General features: G+C 41.9%; 1 protein-coding gene across 1 annotated transcript; it reads right to left on the bottom strand.

Annotated features, from left to right (window-relative positions):
* Positions 1 to 152: 152 nt before the first annotated feature.
* PPP2CA (protein phosphatase 2 catalytic subunit alpha) lies at positions 153 to 17,432 on the bottom strand. The gene is made up of 7 exons (XM_029997877.2): positions 17,071 to 17,432; positions 4,164 to 4,373; positions 3,477 to 3,650; positions 3,198 to 3,287; positions 2,586 to 2,747; positions 1,680 to 1,798; positions 153 to 894 (listed from the first exon to the last, which is right to left on the bottom strand). The coding sequence occupies exons 1-7, from the start codon at positions 17,170 to 17,172 to the stop codon at positions 822 to 824; spliced, it is 930 nt and encodes a 309-aa protein (XP_029853737.1). The 5' UTR covers positions 17,173 to 17,432; the 3' UTR covers positions 153 to 821.
* Between the last annotated feature and the right edge of the window lie 2,857 nt (positions 17,433 to 20,289).

The raw sequence follows: 20,289 nt of genomic DNA, 5'->3' as shown, positions 1-20,289 counted from the left end.
AGGTCAGTTTTCCAGCACACTCCAATCACCTCAGTTTTAGTTATTTAAGGTGGAAATTTCTATGCAAGTTTATAAAACCCATCCAGCTACATGTTACTTTATTAAACCACAGTTGACCTGAGATGCAATTAGGATTTGACATTTTTCCATACTTAGTTCACAAGTTTATTATGAAAAACACTGCAGCTCTGTCCTGCAGTAACATTGTTTTACAGAAAAAAACAGTTCTGTTCAAAGTAATTCACTATCCTTGGACAATTACAAGGGACAATATGGTAGGGCAAAGAGTGGAAAAGGGAACCGAGTGCAGACAAAAAAAAAATCAATACAATTAAATTAAACAGTATTCCCTGAAAATAAAACAAACAAACAGTTTCAGAACAAATATGAGGCCTTGGTACTTATTTTAAAAATGTTCTTTAAGCTTCAATGATTGTTTGCTGCTACCCTTATCTACAGTCATGCTGAATAAAGCTATAGCTAAATGGAAAGTTAAATGTATTCACGAGGTGTTAATGTCTACATCTTATTATTTGCAGTCTCTCAGAGAAAGCAAAAGTAACTACAAATAGCGCTATGCCAGAAACTGGTTTCTTGACCAACAATGTTGCTTCAGCATGCAATGAACTGGTTCATTCTAAAGTGGTCACAGTTGTTGACGACAAGAGGCTTTGTATTTGAATATGGCACGTCTTTTGGTCCATGTGAAAACAAGTTTGAATGTTAAATATTTTCTGACACTTTGGAGTTACTGTTGCTCTTCCCATTTTCTTTAGGTCAACATATGGTTCATGGCAATACTGTACAGGTCTAAAATCTCTTTACAGGAAGTAGTCTGGGGTGCGACGAGTAACATGCGGTTCACCTCTACGTGGTGCTGGATCAAACTGCAAACTGAAAAGCGTAGATATTAATGAAACTGCAAGAGTTCAGTTTACATGCAGGTATGTTTTATATGTGAATTACAGTAGCAGTGGTCTTTAACACAGGTAAGTCTTTTCAAGTTTTTTCAACTGATTAAAGTCTTCCAGAACAAGTGTTCAACTTCTTCCACTCCTTTTATTAGTATGTATTTATCACCCCCATATTTTACACCCCTCTTATGATTACTATGAAGGACTGGAAAGAAATTAATCTTAGCTTTTAAGACTCAAACTGGTCAAACATTAGTATATATTTAGAAAGTTAAAGTCTCCAGTATTTGTCAAAGGGGGCAGTTTACACAATGCTTTTGCCTCATTTACTAGTAAAGTTGCTGCTGAGGTAGTTAATTAGAAACCTCATTAAAAAAGCCAACATCCTAACATCTGAAGAATTCAAAGATTCTGAAAGACTCTTGCCCTCAACTGACACGAGGGCATTACCTCAGATGTGACAGAGTACTCCTACTCTCAAATCGCATACCTCTATAGTATTTCATGAACTCCAGTTATACAAAACAAAAAGGAGTCATCTGACTTTAATCTGACAGACAAGATGTCAACAATGACTGTTACAGATATTTGAGCCTAAGACTTATGATGCGACTAACCCAACAATTCCACACTCACTTTACCTCCCAAGAGTGTATAGGGGAAAAAAAAAACCCCATACCTTAACACAATAATTAAGTGGTATCTTGCTACAGTGACTATCTTAAAATCATGGGCAATTTAATTCTCATTTTTAAAGATACTTACAAGGAGTATTTTAGAGTATCATCAAGTTCCATAATTGCAGCCTGGTTGCCACAACGGTAACAATAGTTTGGAGCACTGAAAATTGTTACTACGTTCCGATCATGGCACCAGTTGTACCCCTGGGGATGAAAAAAAAAAAAAAAAAAATTATGACGTCCAAGTTCATTTGTTGTACCCCATATAACCATCTGACTACTAACTGAATTTTTAATGCACAAAACCCAAAGTGGCATTTGTAGTGTCATTTAAAATAAGATAAAGGCTATATCTTTGTCTTCTTGAGAGAAAAAAGTAAAAAGGAATTTTGGCCTTCATATGTTGCTTCTTACTAGTAAGCACGAGCTAAGCATATTTAAAAAAAAATCTGCAAGAGTTCTCCATTGCGTTAGCGTTAAAAATTAAAACAGCAATTCTGAAGTACACAATCTATTCTGAATCTTCAGCTGTAATCAGCAAAACCAGAATCCAGACACACATTTAAAAATTGTAACTGCCAGGGATAACTAGAGACTAAGAACAAAAACACACATCCAAGGTAAAAAATAAAAATACCTCTTTTTTCAAGGCACACATTTGTGTGCATTTTCTTATCAAGGGACTCAGCATTTATGTTTAAGAATTGTTTTATCTACACAGAAATGCAATACCACATCTACTGCTGAAGTCTGTTCTGGGATGTTACTGTAAATTTTCAGGAAAAAAAGCCAAAATAAAGGTTACTCCACTATCAAATTAAGAAACTCCTTTAGTAGCACATGAACACTGTCAAAGTAGAGTTTCTGGAAGACTCTCAGCTCGATCATCACTTGTCACAGCAGTATATGCATATCCCTGACACACAGAGTATGGTATTAATGGCCAAACTATGCAATCAAAAGTTTTAAACACACAGACTATCCCACTTACCTCCATTACCAACTGATGAGCTCTTGAAACCAACGTAAGGCCATTAGCATGGTTAAAGGTTTCTGAAATATCCTGTCCAAATGTATAACCTGCACCTCGAGGAGAGATTCCCCAGCCACCACGATCATCTGGATCTGACCATAGCAAGTCACACATTGGACCCTGTAAGAGATGTAGAAGATGTTTCAGAACCTAAGTGCAAAAAACCAAAACCAAACAAAACCACAAAAAGCCTGCACACACACCATCCCTGCACAATTTGTTGCAGCATCTCTTTAAGACTTAAAAAAAAATGCCTACCAACTACAACAGCTCATGCAGTTAACACTTGAAATACTACCAAGAAGTTAACCTGAATGAAGAATTTTCACAGAAGTAGTTCTCACCTCTGAGATCATTAAGTCATACCTGTTGAGATTCGAGTCACACTAAAATATGTTTGTTTCTTCAGGCAAGAACACACCCCTTACTTTCCCTTCAAAAAACTAGAACAGGAAGACAGGCACTTTCATATTGCTCAGTTGTTCTGAATTTCATTTTCGGCCTGTGTACTCAAATACCCAATATATGCTGAATCATGAATCCCACAAGTTGAGAATTATTTTTCAGTACCTCATGGGGAACTTCCTGCAAGCGATCAAGTGCTCTGATGTGATCCAGTGTATCTATCGATGGAGAGAGACCACCATGTAGACAGAAAATCTGGAAGAGTTAGATACATGAAGTTTATCTCATTCATTTACACTAAATATCAGTGCAATTATAATTGTTTAGTATAAATGACTAGGAGAAAATCTGCAAGAGATTCCTTTAAAGCTGAGAGCTAATAGAATACAGTGTTAATAGCTCCCTTTACAACTAGTAACATTTAACTTGTCAATATCAACATACCTGGCCATCCACCAAGGCAGTTAGAGGCAGGTAATCAAAAAGGTCTGTAAAGTATTTCCAAACATTTGCATTTCCGTATTTTCTTAAACATTCATCATAGAAACCATATACTTGTGTGATTTGCCTGCTTTCATGGTTCCCTCGAAGAATTGTGATACGTTCACGGTAACGGACCTAAACATAACAGTTTATTTTAGAGACATCAAAATACGCCTGTCTTCCCAAACCACAGAATTTGCACCCCTCACCACCTGTCATATGTCAATAAAGCAATGAAAACCAAGCCCTTTAAGATGAAGATTCAATTATAACCTTTGAGAAAAGAATGGCTAATTCACTCAAATCTTCAGCTGCCAAATACTTTTGAAATTAATTACAAATTTTATTCATTGTTACTAGTGGACTTCACTATACCTGTGCATTAAGCTGATCTCTCCAAGCAAATTCTTAAATATTGCTACTTAGGCAAGTAAAAAATAAATACAGCACTAATTTTAGAAAAAGTTCAGGCTTGCATCTGAACGTTGATTTTATTTCAGAAGTATCTCAGAAAACTAAGACAGCCGACATTTCAGTTTTTGTACCTATAATACCAATGTAGTGCAAATCATAATAGATATTAAGTGTAGTCAGGATAGTAATTACATATGTTTTATACAGAATTGTACAGCTGAGAAGAAAAGTTACCTTAAGAGCTACAAGCAATGTGACTGTTTCAACTGAATAATAGCCTCTGTCAACATAGTCCCCCATAAACAAATAGTTTGTGTCCGGTGATTTGCCTCCAATTCTGAAAAGTTCCATGAGGTCGTGAAATTGTCCGTGGACATCTCCACAGACTGTGACTGGACATCGCACTTCTTGTACATTAGATTCTTTTGTCAAAATTTCTTTAGCCTATAAAACAAAAAACACATAAATTGTGAATTTGTCTATGAACAGTCATTTTATTCAAAATATGCTCTACCACTTCCAGCTCTTGACAAGCTGCTCTCTTTATGAACTCTTGTCCCTTCCTTGTCTGGAAGCGCTTGAGAGAAGAGTTTATCTTTACTTAAAATAAGATTTTGCTTTATGCAACCCTGTATTAGTAGCAGAAATTTGGTTTGGTGTTTTTTTCCCCTCCTTGAGGAGGGTATTTCAGAATTAATTTCCAGCATAAGAAAGACTTCAGACTTTCTACAAAAATGGTTCTGTGAAACATAAAACAATGATCATCACTGCTGGAACTGAAGAAGTTCATAAGTATTTGAGAAAATTAAATCTAAAAATCACACCAATGTCTTATCTCCAACCCTCCAAAAGCTTGAACTCAGACATGGCCAAAACCGAGACTCTCCCTCGGGGAGGTGAGCACAGCTGTATCAGCTAGCAAAAGCTCCCAAGGAGTTCTACACTTCCGATGTCTTGCTTCAGAAGACTGTTTGCCACCCATCTACACATACGTCTTTGAATGCAAAGGCAGAGAGTCCTACATGAAGCAGAAGCAAGAACGTAACTAATATCCACTGGTATCAGCAAAACCAGCAAGTTATGTCTTTATAAACCAAAGTAGGGAAACAACTTTGTCATCACCATTTTTCCCACAAAATTGTGTACATAAAAGTTGCAAAGGCAATTTGTATGAAGAAGCACAAGCTAAATATAGCATCAGAAAGGTAATTTTGAAATAACGCAAGAATTCCTTAATCATACCATCACACTGCCAGTTGTTACAGTTTGTTCTCAGAGCAGTCACCAAACACGTGCCACAATAATTTTCTAAATCAAGAGGGTATTAGAAATATAAATAGTAACAAGTTCACAAGTTAACTAACTACAAAGATTTCCATGCCTTTCAACCACCAATGTTCCTATTCAAAAAGGTTCCCTTTTTTACCTCATAATAAGAATGACAAGAGAATATATAAAAACTATATTCTATTTCATAACCCAAGGTGTCTATAAGACTTGCAGAAATGGCACCAAATACTACCTATCCACAGGCTACACTGAATCCAAAATATTCTGAAGCGTACACCAGTTTAAGAGACAGATGGAAGAGCAACACCACATTCATTTTAAGGTCACTCTTCTTAACTTTCTCAAACCTAACCTGACAACAAAAGCAGCATGCTCATTTTTGGGGGGGTTCTGCTAAGCAAAGAAGTATTCTCAGACACTGGAAAAAATTCATCATGATCTGAAAGAGTATTAGATTTTAAAAGGTTAGGAAAGAAACATTTGAAGTTAAAATCTAAACAGTATATGAGATGCTGGGTATTCAAGTGAGCCAAGCTATTAAGAAACATGCTGCTGTGTCCAAGTTTCCACCTTATTCATGAAGCCACTAGCTGGACAGTGACTGATACTCCCACTCCCACCCCCCAAAAGTGGTCTCACTGTTCCTGCACATTGTCCAGGCTAACCACCACGGTCACCACTTCAAACAAGGAAAGTGCCAGCAACACGTAGTATAATGATGGAGAATCATGAAATTCAACATTTCATTCAACACTAGAAAGAAATGCAAAAATGCAATTGTGGTTAAGAACCCTGAACAACACAGAACTTTAGATATTACAGCATGAGCAACAGAGTTAGATCACTCTGCAGACATATTTACATCAAAAGTCAATCTCATATGACAGTTTCCACTCATGCCGTGCCTAGTACTAAAGATAGGTCATTGCTGGCTTGTGGTAGATGCTAAAAGTGTAGATTTATTTTAAGATAGCCTGACTTAAGTTCATTTTAATGCAGTGACACTCACCGGATGTTTTTAAGGTATTTTAACAGCCTTAGCCTCTTCTACTACGCTATTACAATCAGAAGCATTAGCCATCTTAATTCTCCTTTTGACAGAGAACGTTAGATGCTTATAGCACTTCAATATAAAAACCCTACTCTTTAATTAGAATGCTTTCTACCACCGTATTTTCTTAACGCACTGGAAGCATTGCACAAAGAATGCAGCATTCATTTTTCATCAAAGGTATGCAACGTTTATGCTGACGGAGATTAAAATGGCATAGTTCTCAGCAACAGAGTTGCTGCTTCCTCAGTTTCTGAAATATTAAATCACTCAGATATGCATACAACCAAACACGTAGGTAAGTCAGACAGCTACTCTGATGGAAAAAGACTGTTCCAGGTCAACTTTCAAAACAACAATCTCTATTTAAATCCTGCAGTGGAGGAATGCTGGTGCAGGGATTTCGGTATTTCCATGTTCCGAAACAAGTTTCATGAAATACTGTGTTATGAACTGCTTAGTCCATTTACGGTCTTATCACATCCCATAGCATTAATAGTGGCATATACTGAACTGCTTAAGCAGCATACTTGCCTCTACAAAAGAGCTTCAGCAGAGCTGAAAGTGGAAAAAATAACACCCGGAAAACAAGCCACCAACAAGTGGTCCATCAACCATCCCACAAATTTCCATATTAAATCAATTCCTATAAAAGGGTAAAGCAATAAATGTTTTAATATACTGTAGCATAACAAAAACACAAGTTGGTAAGACAACAGTACATGTAATATTACAATTTCACAGTTCAAGTTTCACAAAGGTAAGCTATCGCTGAAGTATCTGTGACCCTGACTTTGTACTGGACCACACACCATCCTGTGCAACCTCATCTGGTTCTACTCCCTCTTTCTTGATCCTTTCCCCGAGATCCACGATGACGCTACTTGCTCAGCCATATCACACAACTCCCTCCCTGTCTATCCCTGTCCATCCTCCCCCCCCCGCCCCGAACAAACAGGGACTTCCCACCAGCAGCTCTCCTACACTTCCCCCCAGAAAGAAAGTAGTAGAGCATTTTTCAGCAGCCTTCAGTACAAGACCAAGTACTCCCTGATCAAACCACCTGATGAAGGAGAACTAGGGAAGAGAGACATACACCTGATTCCTTGTATTTCAAAACCCCAGTGACCTATTGCCACGAAGGATGATACTGCAACACTTTGCAGTATTTTGACATCAACATTTTGAAACATCCAGGTTTCATTGCCTATCACCAGGATAAACAATTATGCAATTCTGAAACAGATTTTTCTTGATCACTTATTAGTGCTTTTATTTCTCAGTCTTTTTTCAGTTCTTAACAATTCTTAACGCAGGCCTGAACCTCTGTATGTCTTCGATCCTCCTAAGTACCCCACACCAGAGAAAGTTTAACTTGTGGTGGTATTCTACAATTTAAAATAGATGAATTAACTTAAGCAAAAACTTGATAACCACAGCCTACTACATTACAGTTATAAGACCCTACTTCCAAATCAGCTTAACTATTTTTTCAGCACTACACACGCTCAGATTTCAAAATCAAGTGCAAACGGATACAGATTAAGACTGAAAAGAACCCATTACTTCAAAATCATAAATGCTAATTTTACAGCCAAGCACCAATAAAGTCTAATGCAGAAAAAACCTGTAGCTATAAGACACAGTTGCACAAGGAGAGCCTAAGAAGAACTAAGTAAAATGCTGTCATAAACAACAATTGCTGAGGTGGAAAGTCATGTATTTTACTTAAAGCAATCTCAAAGTTCAAACAATATGCATATATCAAATACACTTCAGCTTAGTCATAGTGCCTGGAACTCATTCCTACTTGATATCTGAAATACTGGCTTACTCAGCCATTTTGCTGGAAAGAGGCAACTTGTACAATCGAAACACCCAAAAGACAAGAATAAAACCAACATTGGTTTAAACACACATGAAGAAAAGACCAAATTTTCACTTTATTGTAAAGCAAGTAGCACTGCATAAAAACACAACCTAGTATCTAAGAATTAAAACATTCCTGGACTGCTGCACATCTTCTGAATGGCCAGATGAACAGTAAATCACTGTTTTGTTGCCTTTGTTTACAAAGCACATCTTCTATGCAAAACACTGTTCTTAAAATACAAAGATTAGCTTCATTGTTTTAAGACAATGCAAGATCCAAGTGTAAACTCTGCATTTTATAATGAACAGCCAGGGATAAGAATTTAAAAAACTGTATGACCATTAAAGCTACTACCATATGATTTTCAGATCTTCACAATTTTATTTAATGAGATGCAGGGGTTGTATGTATGTGGAGGTATCTCCTATTTCCCCTGTTCCCTGCATATATTTTTATCCTATATGCCACAGAATAAGGCTCAGAATCAAGTGCCGTAAAGGCTATAATCCATCCATTCTCTTTCTCAACTTGCTCTACACTGAGGACAAGTGAGTTTCCCTCATGAGCAGAGTAGATCATCAGCTTTGCCTCACAGAATTCATTTGAAGTGGTCCATTTCTAAATTATCCTCTGAATTCATCTGTGCCCAAATTCCTTTGTGTTTCCAAAACACACCAGATATTTCTCAATTACTCCTACCCCTTCTTAGATCCATACATTATACCAGTAGCTCTGACAACTCAAATCAAACCAAATATCTACCCTGAAAAACTTTGGGGCACATAAAAAAAAAACCAACAACAAATAAAACCCCCAAAAAACCAAAAAACCCACAACAAATATTACTGTGGCTTTGTAGAACTGTAGAACAATGCTTGAAACTGCTGCATAGCAGCAAACCTGTGCTATAAAGCACTTATCAAAAGATTACCGCTAACTCAGTAAAGGAAATACAACCATTATTTTAATTAGACAACATAGCTCCGAAGTCATGGTTGCAGACGGTAATGTGTCATTCTTGGCAGAGCAGAATTCACACCTGCAACCCACCATGTTGTCTAGTAAAGTGTGTGTTGAGAAGCATCCACTGTAACCAAGGAAAAAAAAAAAAGGTATTTGTAGTTACCATAAAGATATTTTTATGTGATCGAAGACTTCAACCACACCCATAATTTCCTGTCGTCAAGATGCACAGGATGTGACTAAAGGCACAATGACCAGCTAATTGGGATGAATACTGGTTTTAGCTGGCCAAACATCGTGGCCTGGAAGAGATTCCAGTTCCAAGCAAAGTCATCCATTACAGTCAGCAAGTCTTCTGCACAGTGAATGCATTTGTTTCCTTCAATGTAAGGGTTTCCCCCTACCCCTTACTTGCAGAGGAAAGGGAACATGTTCAGACAAAAGATGGGCTCACCATTTTTAGAGAGAAAGCTATTTTCATTCACTGTTGACATTTTAAACAAAACTAAGAGAAACGAGGCCTCCAATATCACCCTTCTGTGAAGAAGGTATGCCAGCAGTCAGATTACATACGACACAAATGGGAAACTGATTTATGCTGAACTTCGGAATCCACTAAGGAGTTCAATGTGAATGTATAAGTAGGAACAAAATTAAAATACCAAGCTCCCCGTTGGCATTTAACTATTTAGCATTCCAAAGTAAGTAAAACTAGGATTTCCATCCACATAGAAGCAGCCACAGCAGCAAAATACTCTTTTCCCAGGACTGAAACAGAAGATAACCTATCTGCTTTCTCTCTGGTTTTGTGACTAGCATCTATACCTCCGTTTCTAACCTCCTTCACTACCAGCGATACTGGAAGTTTAGAACTCAGCAAAACAAAACAAGGCATGCCTGGTCAAAGAGTCACAGTGCAGCTCCTGAGAACATGTGTGTCACAATGTGGTCACTACATTTGTAGCCCTTAATTTTCTTGGGATAGGGCAAATAGAACTAACAAATTAACTCAATTTATTTTAATTCAAAGTTTGCAAAATGAAAGTTTAGTAGCTTATGTATCAATGATTGTTTGTCAGTGAACAAGAACAGGCAATCAATTAACCAAAAAAGCATAAAATCCAATCAGCTTTGTATTCCACAACACACAGCGAAGTACCCGTCTTCACTGCTCCACAACTCAGCAACAACTGCTCCCTTACTCCCTTTGCAATTTCTGTTTGGTTAGAAGAGAGACCAGTTAAACACAAGATGTTAGCCAATCAAAAGATCAATCCTAATGCCAGTACTGCATGGAAGAGTATGAGACAACCACCTTCCTTTTTCTCCTGTAAATTCTAGGTGGTCTACAAGAAAGCATGCAGGCAGTAAATTTTTGCCAAATAACCCTCTATTATTCCTTTGTATTACAAACTAATGACTGACACCATTTGCAGCCTTGGTAGTCCCCTCAACACTTCAATTTGAAAAAATCATTAGCAGTCTTACATACTCAGCGTAACTGAAAGGAGTGTTCTTTCCCTCAGAGGCAGATTTGGGGGAAGGAAAGGGGAACTGCTATTTAAGTACCAGTAGTCGACAAGACCAGTTGGAAAACGAGGATAGGAAGGGGCTGCTCTGAAAGAACTCAGTGTCATCTTTATGCTTCATACAAAAGATCTTAGTGTCTTTCACACTGAATTAAAAGAAAAACAAAGCCTAGAAAAATATTTTTTAAAAATATAGGAGGCCAAAGATCTCAGGAAACACAGATGTCTTCCTCTCTACATGGAGTTGCAAGAAACACAACAGTAGTAATGCAGGAAGCTGACCACTTAACACAGAGGTGGCCTTCACTCCTATCTCTAGAACAAGCTGTATTCATTTTGTATCATTCAAATTGTTAAAAAAAGAAATACGCTAAAGCTACTCCCAAACTAGTTGCGCCTGATATCCACAAATCCAGCTTCATGTAATAAAAGGTTTTCAACTCTTTTGCTCAACGAACTCCAACCACAGCTAGGCCCGGTCACGTTAAAGGTACAGTCAGGATACCAACTGGAGGATGGTGTAGACACGTGTCAAAACTCAAGAAATGTACTTCAAAACCAACTAGCAAGCATGCAACACCTATATTGGAAGTATTTTCAATACACCCAGCAAAAATATTGGAGACATGACTACTGAGCAACTGATCTCCAGTATTTATTCTTTAGCCAGGAACAGACTTTTTCCAGCTTAACATACTACCTAAAGAAAAGGAACTGAGGGCAACAACTGTGTTACTGAATACAGGTGTAGTGTTTAAGGGTCCCTAAGCAAGGATGGAAATGCAATCACCGCTCCTTTGATTCCCTTTGCACAGCCATTTGTACAAGGCCTCCTTAACTCCTGCCAGACAGAGCCAGACAGGTTAGGTTATTACACTGTTTAAGGCAACCCAGATGACTAACTGAAAATGGCTAGGGAGCAATCACAGAGCAGCACTGTCATCAGATCTGAGGAGGCAACAGCCTCACCACAGGTAGACTTGGAAGAGGACATCAATCTACAGTCTCATCCATGTCCTGAGCCTTGAACTGGTAGAACTCAAACAGGAACTTGCTCTGACTTACGAGTGCTTGCTTCTGTTATCTTAAGCTATGCCCAAAATAACTTCTAAAGCAACGCAAAAATATCTTTCACTCCTATTAGATCAGAACTAATGTTGTAATTAAAAAAAAAAAAAACAACAAAAAAACCTACACCTAACTGCCAGCACAACTCAATTTTACAGAATTTCCTAGAACTGAAAAAAATTAGAAAGCTGCTGATGCTACAAGAATTGGCACATACAAGACTAAATTCACAAGACTAAATTCTCACACGCACATCAAAATGTTGTAAGTATAATCAGGACTAGGTGAGAAAGCTGGCAAGGTTGACACTTCAAATGCCTTTTGTGTAAAGAGACAATTTCCATTTTATATTACCAACCATCACAAAAAACCCCCCCACAGAACACTGGGAGTGAAAGGATCTTTTTTTGTGAAAGTGTTCCAAAATCATATGAAATACAATTATTAAAATGTCACAAAAAGCTTTCCACAATACACCTGTAACTCTTCAGAGGCGGAAGGCATAACTATACATGCCCATCAATGGCTTGATCCATGGGTATGTTCAACAAAGCAGCAGCAAAGGAGCCCTAAACCATCTTCTGGCATCCTGCAGCCCCTGGAACCACTGAAGAAAGCCCTCCCGCCATTGGCAGTAGTTCAAGGGTTTTCTTGTTAGTGAATCCAGAAGCCAATGCAGTAGCGAGAAAGAACAGAAATGCTGTGCCTTCCAGACCCACGTTCTTCTGCCAGGCGTAGGGCTGGAGGGACACAGAACTTGTCCAATACACAGCCCACCACAGGGAAACTCTCAGTAGCTGGGAATTCTGTCAGGACAGGTTTTCAGTCGATTTACAGCAAGTTCAGACAGGAACATTCATTTTTACAATCATCCTTGTTTGAAGAATAGTTACCTGTGATGGTTACTTGATAAGATATGGGAATGCAAAAGCTAGCTAATGGAAAAGCCCTGGCAAACGCAGCTAGGGACAGTTTAAAAGAATTCACTTCTGGACAAAAATAATCAGCTAGAAAGGTAACTCCCAAACAGCAGAGGAGGCAGAAGGGAACGTGTGCCTCTCTCTGACCAAAAAAAGAAGTGGGGCAGACATCTCAGGGCAGTAATAGCTTAAAACACAGGATTGAGATCCACAAAGCTTGCCAGTCCTATGCATTAGACGAAATGAACTTTGACTGCAGGGGGTTTTTTGACCCAAAAGAAAGCTTCATCAGCAACGTACTGCCCCCCCAGAACTAAGGCACTTAACATAAGCTGAACAAGTTCAAGTAGCTCACACAGCTGCAGTGGGTACATGCATGTTTGGTTAGTTCTCATCTGCAATCAGTCTCACAAAACCTAACTTGGAAGATCTGGTGTTAAACAAAGGCAGAAGTTCTGCAACAGGAAAAAAAATTAGAAAAATACACCATTAACAAGGTACATACCAGAGAACAGTATGGCCCAGAAACATATTTATACTATGAAAATTAGCACTGGTGACAAATCAAAAAGCAAATGTAACCAAGATCATTGTTACAGATCAAAAGCTGCAGGACACAAGGCTTGAATCAAGGTTTCTTGAATGCCTTTACCAGAATCAGCCCTACACTTAGTTTAAAAAATTTTGGATAGCAGCACTGTCTATTCAGAGGTATTTTACTAGTAATTCAAGTACACGGGTAGAGAACCCAATGACCGAATTGTCGTCTTTTGCTAAAAACTGGGTGCCAAGTTCCAACCTGCTTAATTACAGACTAGTATTTCCAAGGGAGAGACACCGATACCTCCGCCTCCACCTGCACTAGATACCTTCTGAAATAACCAATGGAGACTCTATCCACAAATTCAACTGATTCCTTTGCGCATTTTTAGACTGTCATCCCACCTTCCTGAGCAACGTACCACACCCCCATCTCCTCTGATAAAGGGCATTTATACACCACAGTGAGGAGACAAGACCATTTCCCTCTATCCTCACAAAGTATGGAAAAGAACAGTCCTCCAAAACAGCATTCTTTCATTCAAAATAACCAGTGGAAAAACCCTCACCTGGCAGTAAAGGACTTCCTTTCTCCTCTGTTCACAGACAACACTCAATAAACAATACAGTGTTAAAAGGACAAACACTGCTGATACGTAACAGTGACTATATGGTGTACGTTTTGACCGCTTCTTCAAAACTTGCACTTATCAAATCCTTAAGCAAAGCACTCACAATTAGTCACACAACTGATGTAACATAAAGTTCATAGCACATATTAAGCCTAGAATAACTTAACTGCCACTCAGAGGTTCATATTTTTTCAAATCATCTGTGAAAGTTTTATGTATTATTCATGGTTACAATTATACCTAGACTTAGAAGACATTTCTGCCCAGTTACCACCACCACCATCACCCAGGTAACCAGGCACAATACAAGATACACTAAGAAATTAACTGGGATGCAGCAATGGCCACACTTAATTATCATGTTTGTAAACAGCTGTTATGTTCTTTAGCTATCAATACTGAAATACAACAGAGCCCTTAGGCTTATTCTTATTAGACAGGCACCAGTCTGCACACACGAAGTCCCAGCAGATCAAGAAATACCAGTTGGGAAGATCATCCAATCAAATAGTGTTATGGGGGAAAAGCCCTCAAAAAGATTTTTTTATCTATTTATTTGTTTATTTTAACTAGCCCTAGCTACAATTGAATGCGGTGAAGAATGACAGTTTACACCTAGCAGGGTCTTTATCTGTCCTTTGGAACTGTAGCTATATTTGACACTGTCCTTAACACATTAAGCTATTCATGGAAAAAAAATAACCTTCGGGTGTGATTACAGCCCCAAAACTACTTAGGACAATCAAAACATGAAGCACAACTCAGCAAAGTTTCTGAGAGTTAGTGCTGGAAGCATGGAAACATGTTAAAGCAAATACTGTCCCTCAGCAGGAGGGCACAGAATTCAACTAACACCCTGCTTTCACGAACACAGCTTCCCACTCAAGGGAGCAGACACAGCTTGATAGAAAACTCGGACTTCGGGGGCCTACTTCCAATTCCTTGCATCAGCAACCATGTAGAAACTTAACTACTCTTAGCAGGAAGTCCCAGTAAATCCACCTGTAGTTATCAGCGACAAATCATCTCTCCTGAACATAAACAGCCGTGTGGCTGTACTCTGCAACGTGCTGACCACAAACCAGTCAGAGATAGGGAATTTCAGCTCAAACAAGAGTATCACGCTACCTGGAGAAATACTACCTTTGGTTTGGAGCTGGCTCATATCCACCCAACTTGAGGCAACATGAGGTTGCTGCTAAATGATAATTTTCAAGTAGATTTCTCACACATTCTTGTGGTCTCTCATCTCAAAACACACCAGTTGGACACACAACTTTCTGTGACCTTTCCTTTTATCTGCCATTATTTTGGTGACAGGCGTTACGCATTTATCCAGAAATACAGCTCATTTCCATTCTTCACTGGGAAAAAATGAAAATGTCGTCTTGCGCAACAATGATGACTGGGACTACAGTATTTTCTGTAAGGAATTTCTAATGGTATGCCTACTCCTCACCTATTGAAAACCCCCAGTAAACTGAACGCTTTTTGTATATTCCTCATGCTCCTGCAAATTACCATACAACCCTACAAAACACACCCGCTTATGCAGTATTCAGGACCCTGTACCAGCATCAGTTTATAAATGACATCAAGTGGAATACTTGCCTCTCCAACAAAGCAATACAAGGAAGAAGCTGGACGGCTGTCATTAGAGACACACGTGAAAAATAGTCAGGCAGTGACATTGCCACTTGCTTGCAACACAATTTAAAACACACAAACTGTATCAAATGGTAACAATTTTAAGTTGCTGGCATACTAGCGAACTAAAATTTGTACTTGGGCAAGAACCCGTCTGGCCAAAAACACTGCAAGTTCTTTTAATAAGTTCATAGACAGTCCTCTGGAAACAATGTGCTTCCAAAACAACACGGTGTAGTATTTGGAGGCATGATGCCAAATTTAAAATATTCTAATTACGTCTTGTGGCAGGTACGCAGGCTTCTTTAGAACCCAATACATCAGTAGCTTCCCATATTCCTTAAGTTCCAGTTCCCAAACAGTCCACAAATATTACTTCCTTCGGTCTAGAAACGTAGGAATACATAAAACCTTCAGTAACTAAAAAAACTTGCTCAGCTATTAAGTTACACCCAGAATTAGAATCCAACTGGAAAATGCAGCTGGATGCTACTAGAACAAATTTTTCCTTGATTTTCCAAAATGCAATCTATCCTGGGCTGATTTTAAGAGCTTTCTAAACTATAAATACTCAATCAACACAGTACTCTAACATCCACGTCTCGACATTTTCCATCTGCCACCATAAAAATAAACAGCTATATGGGATCTCAACTCCGCGTTCTGTGAATGTCACAAAACCCAGACTCTTATTCAGAGAAACCAAAGTCCCAAAGCTAATCTACCCTTCAATTAGTTATAAATGCGTCTGTGCTTATCACAAAAAAAAAAAAAAAAAATCAAAGCTGTTACCTTCAAGCAGCAGCTCTTTACCCCGTGCAATTATCAACCGATTACCATAAGCTTTTATTTCCGTTGTAATAACTTACACTTTTAGGGCTGCTTTAAAATTTTGACCGTATCATGACAGTACGTCGCGTCGCTTCACGCGTGACCCTCCGTACACGACGGCCGGACCGACCGGCAGCCGCCACCCGGCCGCGGGCACGGCTCCCCCCCCGCTACGCCCAGCCGAGGCCGGTCGCGCCAAGCGGGGCCCGAGGAAGGGGAAAGGGCAGCGTGGAAGGCCCGGGGCCGGTGCAGAGCCGCCCGGCCGGCCCCCCCCCCCCCCCCCCCGGGATGGCGGCCCCGTTCGGGGGGTCTCTCCCGAGAATCCCGGCAGCGGCGCCATTTTAGGAGGCGATGAAAAGGCGGGAGGCGGAGCCAGGTTCCAGCGCAGCGAGAGGGGGCGCGGATCCGCCCGCGGAGGGGCCGCGGATCGCCCGGCCCTCTACCCCCGCCGGCGGCTCGGGCGCCAGCCCAGCCCCGCGGAGCCGCCCGAGAGGCCCCGGCCAAGCGTCCCGCTCGCCCCGACGCCTCTTCCCGCGTCCCGCCCGCGGACCCCCCCGCCTACCCGCCGGAGAGGCGCCTCCCCCGCCCGGCAGCGCCTTCCCCGGCTCCCCGGCCGCTCGCCTTCCCGCCGACCGACCGCCCCGACCCCGCGGGCTCCCTCACCGGCCGCCGCCCCCCCCCGCCCCGGCAGCGACCCGGTCGCTGTCCCCCCCCCCCCCCCCCCCCCCCCGCCTCCCCGCAGCCCCTCACCCACCGGCGGGGAGCGACCCCGCCGCCGCCCGCTCGCCGCCCCTCACCTTCTCGCAGAGGCTCTTCACCTGCCCCTCGGAGAGCTGCTTGCACTCGTTGAGCTGCTCCACCCACTGGTCGAGCTCCTTGGTGAAGACCTTCTCCTCCATCCCGCTCTCCCCCTCCTCACCGGCTGCTGCCGCACCACCCCCGGAGGCCCCCTGCGATCCGCGCTCCCAGCGGCGGCAGGACGAGACAGGCGGCGGGTGCGGAAGCGGCCCGGAGCGCTAACGAGTCGGGAGAAGAGGCGGAGGAACGGGGCGGGGGAGGGGGGAGGAGGGAGAGGCCGGCGCCGGGCTCTCCGCTGCTGCAGCTCTGCCGCCCGCTCACCTCGCACCAGACCGTGTAATGGCCGCCGCTCCTGACGTCACCGCCTCGGCTTCCACTACGGGGAGGGGGAGGGAGAGGCCATGAGAGGCAAGAGCGCATGCGCAGCCTCTGGGCGGGACCGCGCGTGCGCGCTAGCCCGGGCCGACCGGGACCAGCCCGACCGGCAGGACGATCGGCGGCGGCGGCGGGACGGAGTCGAGACGCGTCTGCGCCTGCGCAGCCCCGCGCGGCACAAAGCGGCGGGGGCGGCGCTTGCGCTCTACGGGTGAGGAACTGTCGGCGCATGCGTGGGAGGGGGGGGGGGGGTGCCGCCGGGAAGGGTCTTTCCCGCCCACCCGGTGTGTGAGGCGCGGCGTCCCGGTCCCCGTCCCATCCGCCTTGGCAGCCCGCCGGGCCTGTGGTGCGTGCGACTAGCGGTGCCGTTGAGCGCTGAGGGCCGGTGCTGTCCTTGGTGGGGTTCTGCTTGAGGGGGGCGGCGCAGCCCCGCCCGCAGCCCTGAGGCGGGAGCGATGGGCGCTGCTGTGAGGGGGCTGCTGCGGCCGGCCTGTCCCCGGTGTGCCGAGCGGCGGCTCCTCAGGGGGACACGGACTGGACAGGGCGCCCGGCCTGCCGTATGTCTGCTGGGGGGGGCTGGGAGAGGTTGTGATCGCTTCCTCCGGCTTCGCAGTGTCTGTGCTTCTCCCTGTAGTCCTGAGGACGATTCCTGTCCCTCTGGGAAGAAGGAAGCGGAGAGAACTTGCTGGCGTTAGGTACTTAGAAAGAAATCTCTTCAGCTCCAGCATGAGCGTTAAATATTATCTCTCTTGTACCACTGTGTAGTGCTTGGATTAAAAAGGCTGTGTTGCATTTCTTTTCTTCAAAACAACTTACACTGAAAGAGTTCTTGGAAGTCTTGGGTTTATTATGACCTTTTAAGAGAGAAGGAATAAGTGAGGCACAGTGTAAGCTTTCAGCAAAATATAGGAAGCTAATGGTGGACCTCAGTTACCTTAGTGTACTCTGACACTTGGTTTTCTACCTAAGGGAAAAGGTGTCACTAAGGTGGAGACAAATAAGGTGCAATAAAAAGGAATGAAGGAAACATGCGTCTGATCTGTGATGGATTACGTATTTTATTGCAATTTGCATCGAGGTATCAGTCAATGCAAGATTTCCCTTAAATAACTTGCAAAAGACATGAAATGATCAGTAAAAAAAAATATTATTTCCCTTAAATGGGTCAAAATTTGGACAAAATGTACCCTGTTGAAATCATCAACAAGGACTTTTCCTAGTTAATAGGCATTAATTGTTTTGGTCAGGGTTTGCCTAGTACAGAGTCTAAATTGTTAAATTCTTTGCCTGCTATTGAAGCACGTTAACAATTACATAGTGAGCAAGGGGGAGAGAATGTTTGCTTTCAAAGGTCAGTCTCGGTTTCTTGGTGTCTTACTCTCCTAGTAGACATTAGTTGGTTTGAATGACCTAACTCAGGTGTTTCCTTTTTCTTCCAGAATGTTTTTGCACTTTTTACATAGATTTGCATCTTCAGATGTTCTTAGTTTTGTACTTAAGTTGTAGAAGGAAAAGTGTTGTTCGTTGAAAAATGATAGGTTTCAGGAATTTACTGTGTAGCACATCTTCCTTAATACTCCCAAAATAATCTTGAACAAATAAATGCAAAGAACATGACGCAATAACATCATCTTTTGTGTAACTTGTCAAGCTAAAGTTTATTTTCTTTAATAACTTGACCTTCTGGCATAGTCAGATGTTTTAAGACCACATTTAGCTCTGTTTTCCATACAGATAGTGAAATTCTTGGCAAAACTCGAGTAGATTACATCTTTGAACTCCTCCTGGTGTCGGTTTTATGGTTAATTATGTTCCTCTCTACAAAAAAATAACTAATTAGTGTTATTTTTTTACTTATTTTCCACAACACTCAGAAAAATCTGAACCTACAATTTTGCTACTATATGCCTCAATCTCAAGAGAAACAAGTGCTTCAGCACCTTGTCAGAGTCTAACTATGATCCAGAACAAGGTGTTCTGTGCTCTTGGATGATGGTCACATTAGGCTGATAGGAAGATGGCACCAATAGCAGTCCCCTCTCAATATTATTCCCCCTCTGTTCAGCAAAAAATGAGCGTTCAAAAAAACCTGCTCTACTTGAAAAAGTGGTTTTTGCTGCATCTGTACCATTGTCCAGTACTTTGTATGGGTGTACAAATGGTGTGAGCTGGCATGGGAAGGGATCCACAGGGTCAGGATCACAGCAGGGGCCAGGTGGGAAGGGAGCTGTGGAGATCATCTGGTCCAGCCTTCAGCTGAAGGCAGGGCCTTGGTTATCACCTGTAACTCTTGGGCTCTCTGTGGCAGACAGCTGATCCAGCTGAAAAAGAGGGTGTGCTGGGTACCGATCCTGGTGCACAAAACGGGGCAGGACTGCATTGCCTGCACCCATCTTGTGTTTCTGGAATAGGAAAGATAGGAGCGAGAGAGGAGAAATAAAACCTCCTCAGCAGCAGGAAACTTAACCTGGCTTATTTGCTTATGAAATTACAACCAAAGTCCTGTGATGTTTTATCTGATAGGTGTGGGGAAAGCACAGCTAGTGTGGATTAGACAGGGCTCCTTACAGTTTGCAATAAAAATCGCTGCTGTCTTCAGAGCAAGTGTGATGGTTCCCAAACCCACCATTGGTTCACAGGAGTGTAGTGTTAAAGTGCTTGCCTAAGAAAGGAACCCTTTTTGTTTGAAAAGACAGTCATAGCTCTTAACTGCCAGAACAAACCCCACTTTGGAAGGGATAGGTGATTCAGCACTCCCTGCTTGCAGCTGAAGCTGTGCCATTGACTAGGAGAGACTTGGCACAGGAAATTCAGGATTCAGTTATCTGGACACTTGCAGAAAA

The sequence above is a fragment of the Aquila chrysaetos genome, chromosome 22 (genome assembly GCF_900496995.4).
Source record: "Aquila chrysaetos chrysaetos chromosome 22, bAquChr1.4, whole genome shotgun sequence".
In the NCBI taxonomy this organism is placed as follows: Eukaryota; Metazoa; Chordata; class Aves; order Accipitriformes; family Accipitridae; genus Aquila; species Aquila chrysaetos.
The sequence above is the reverse complement of the archived record's forward strand: the minus strand, read 5'-3'. Positions and strand labels throughout refer to the sequence as shown.

What these genes read in the sequence shown, in the direction of transcription:
- PPP2CA (XM_029997877.2), bottom strand. Translation starts at nt 17,172, where the DNA reads ATGGAGGAGAAGGTCTTCACCAAGGAGCTCGACCAGTGGGTGGAGCAG. An exon ending in TGAAGAGCCTCTGCGAGAAG is followed by an intron (nt 4,374 to 17,070) that starts GTGAGGGGCGGC and finishes TTTGTTTTATAG; the next exon opens with GCTAAAGAAATTTTGACAAA. An exon ending in CATTGCTTGTAGCTCTTAAG is followed by an intron (nt 3,651 to 4,163) that starts GTAACTTTTCTT and finishes TGTTATGTTTAG; the next exon opens with GTCCGTTACCGTGAACGTAT.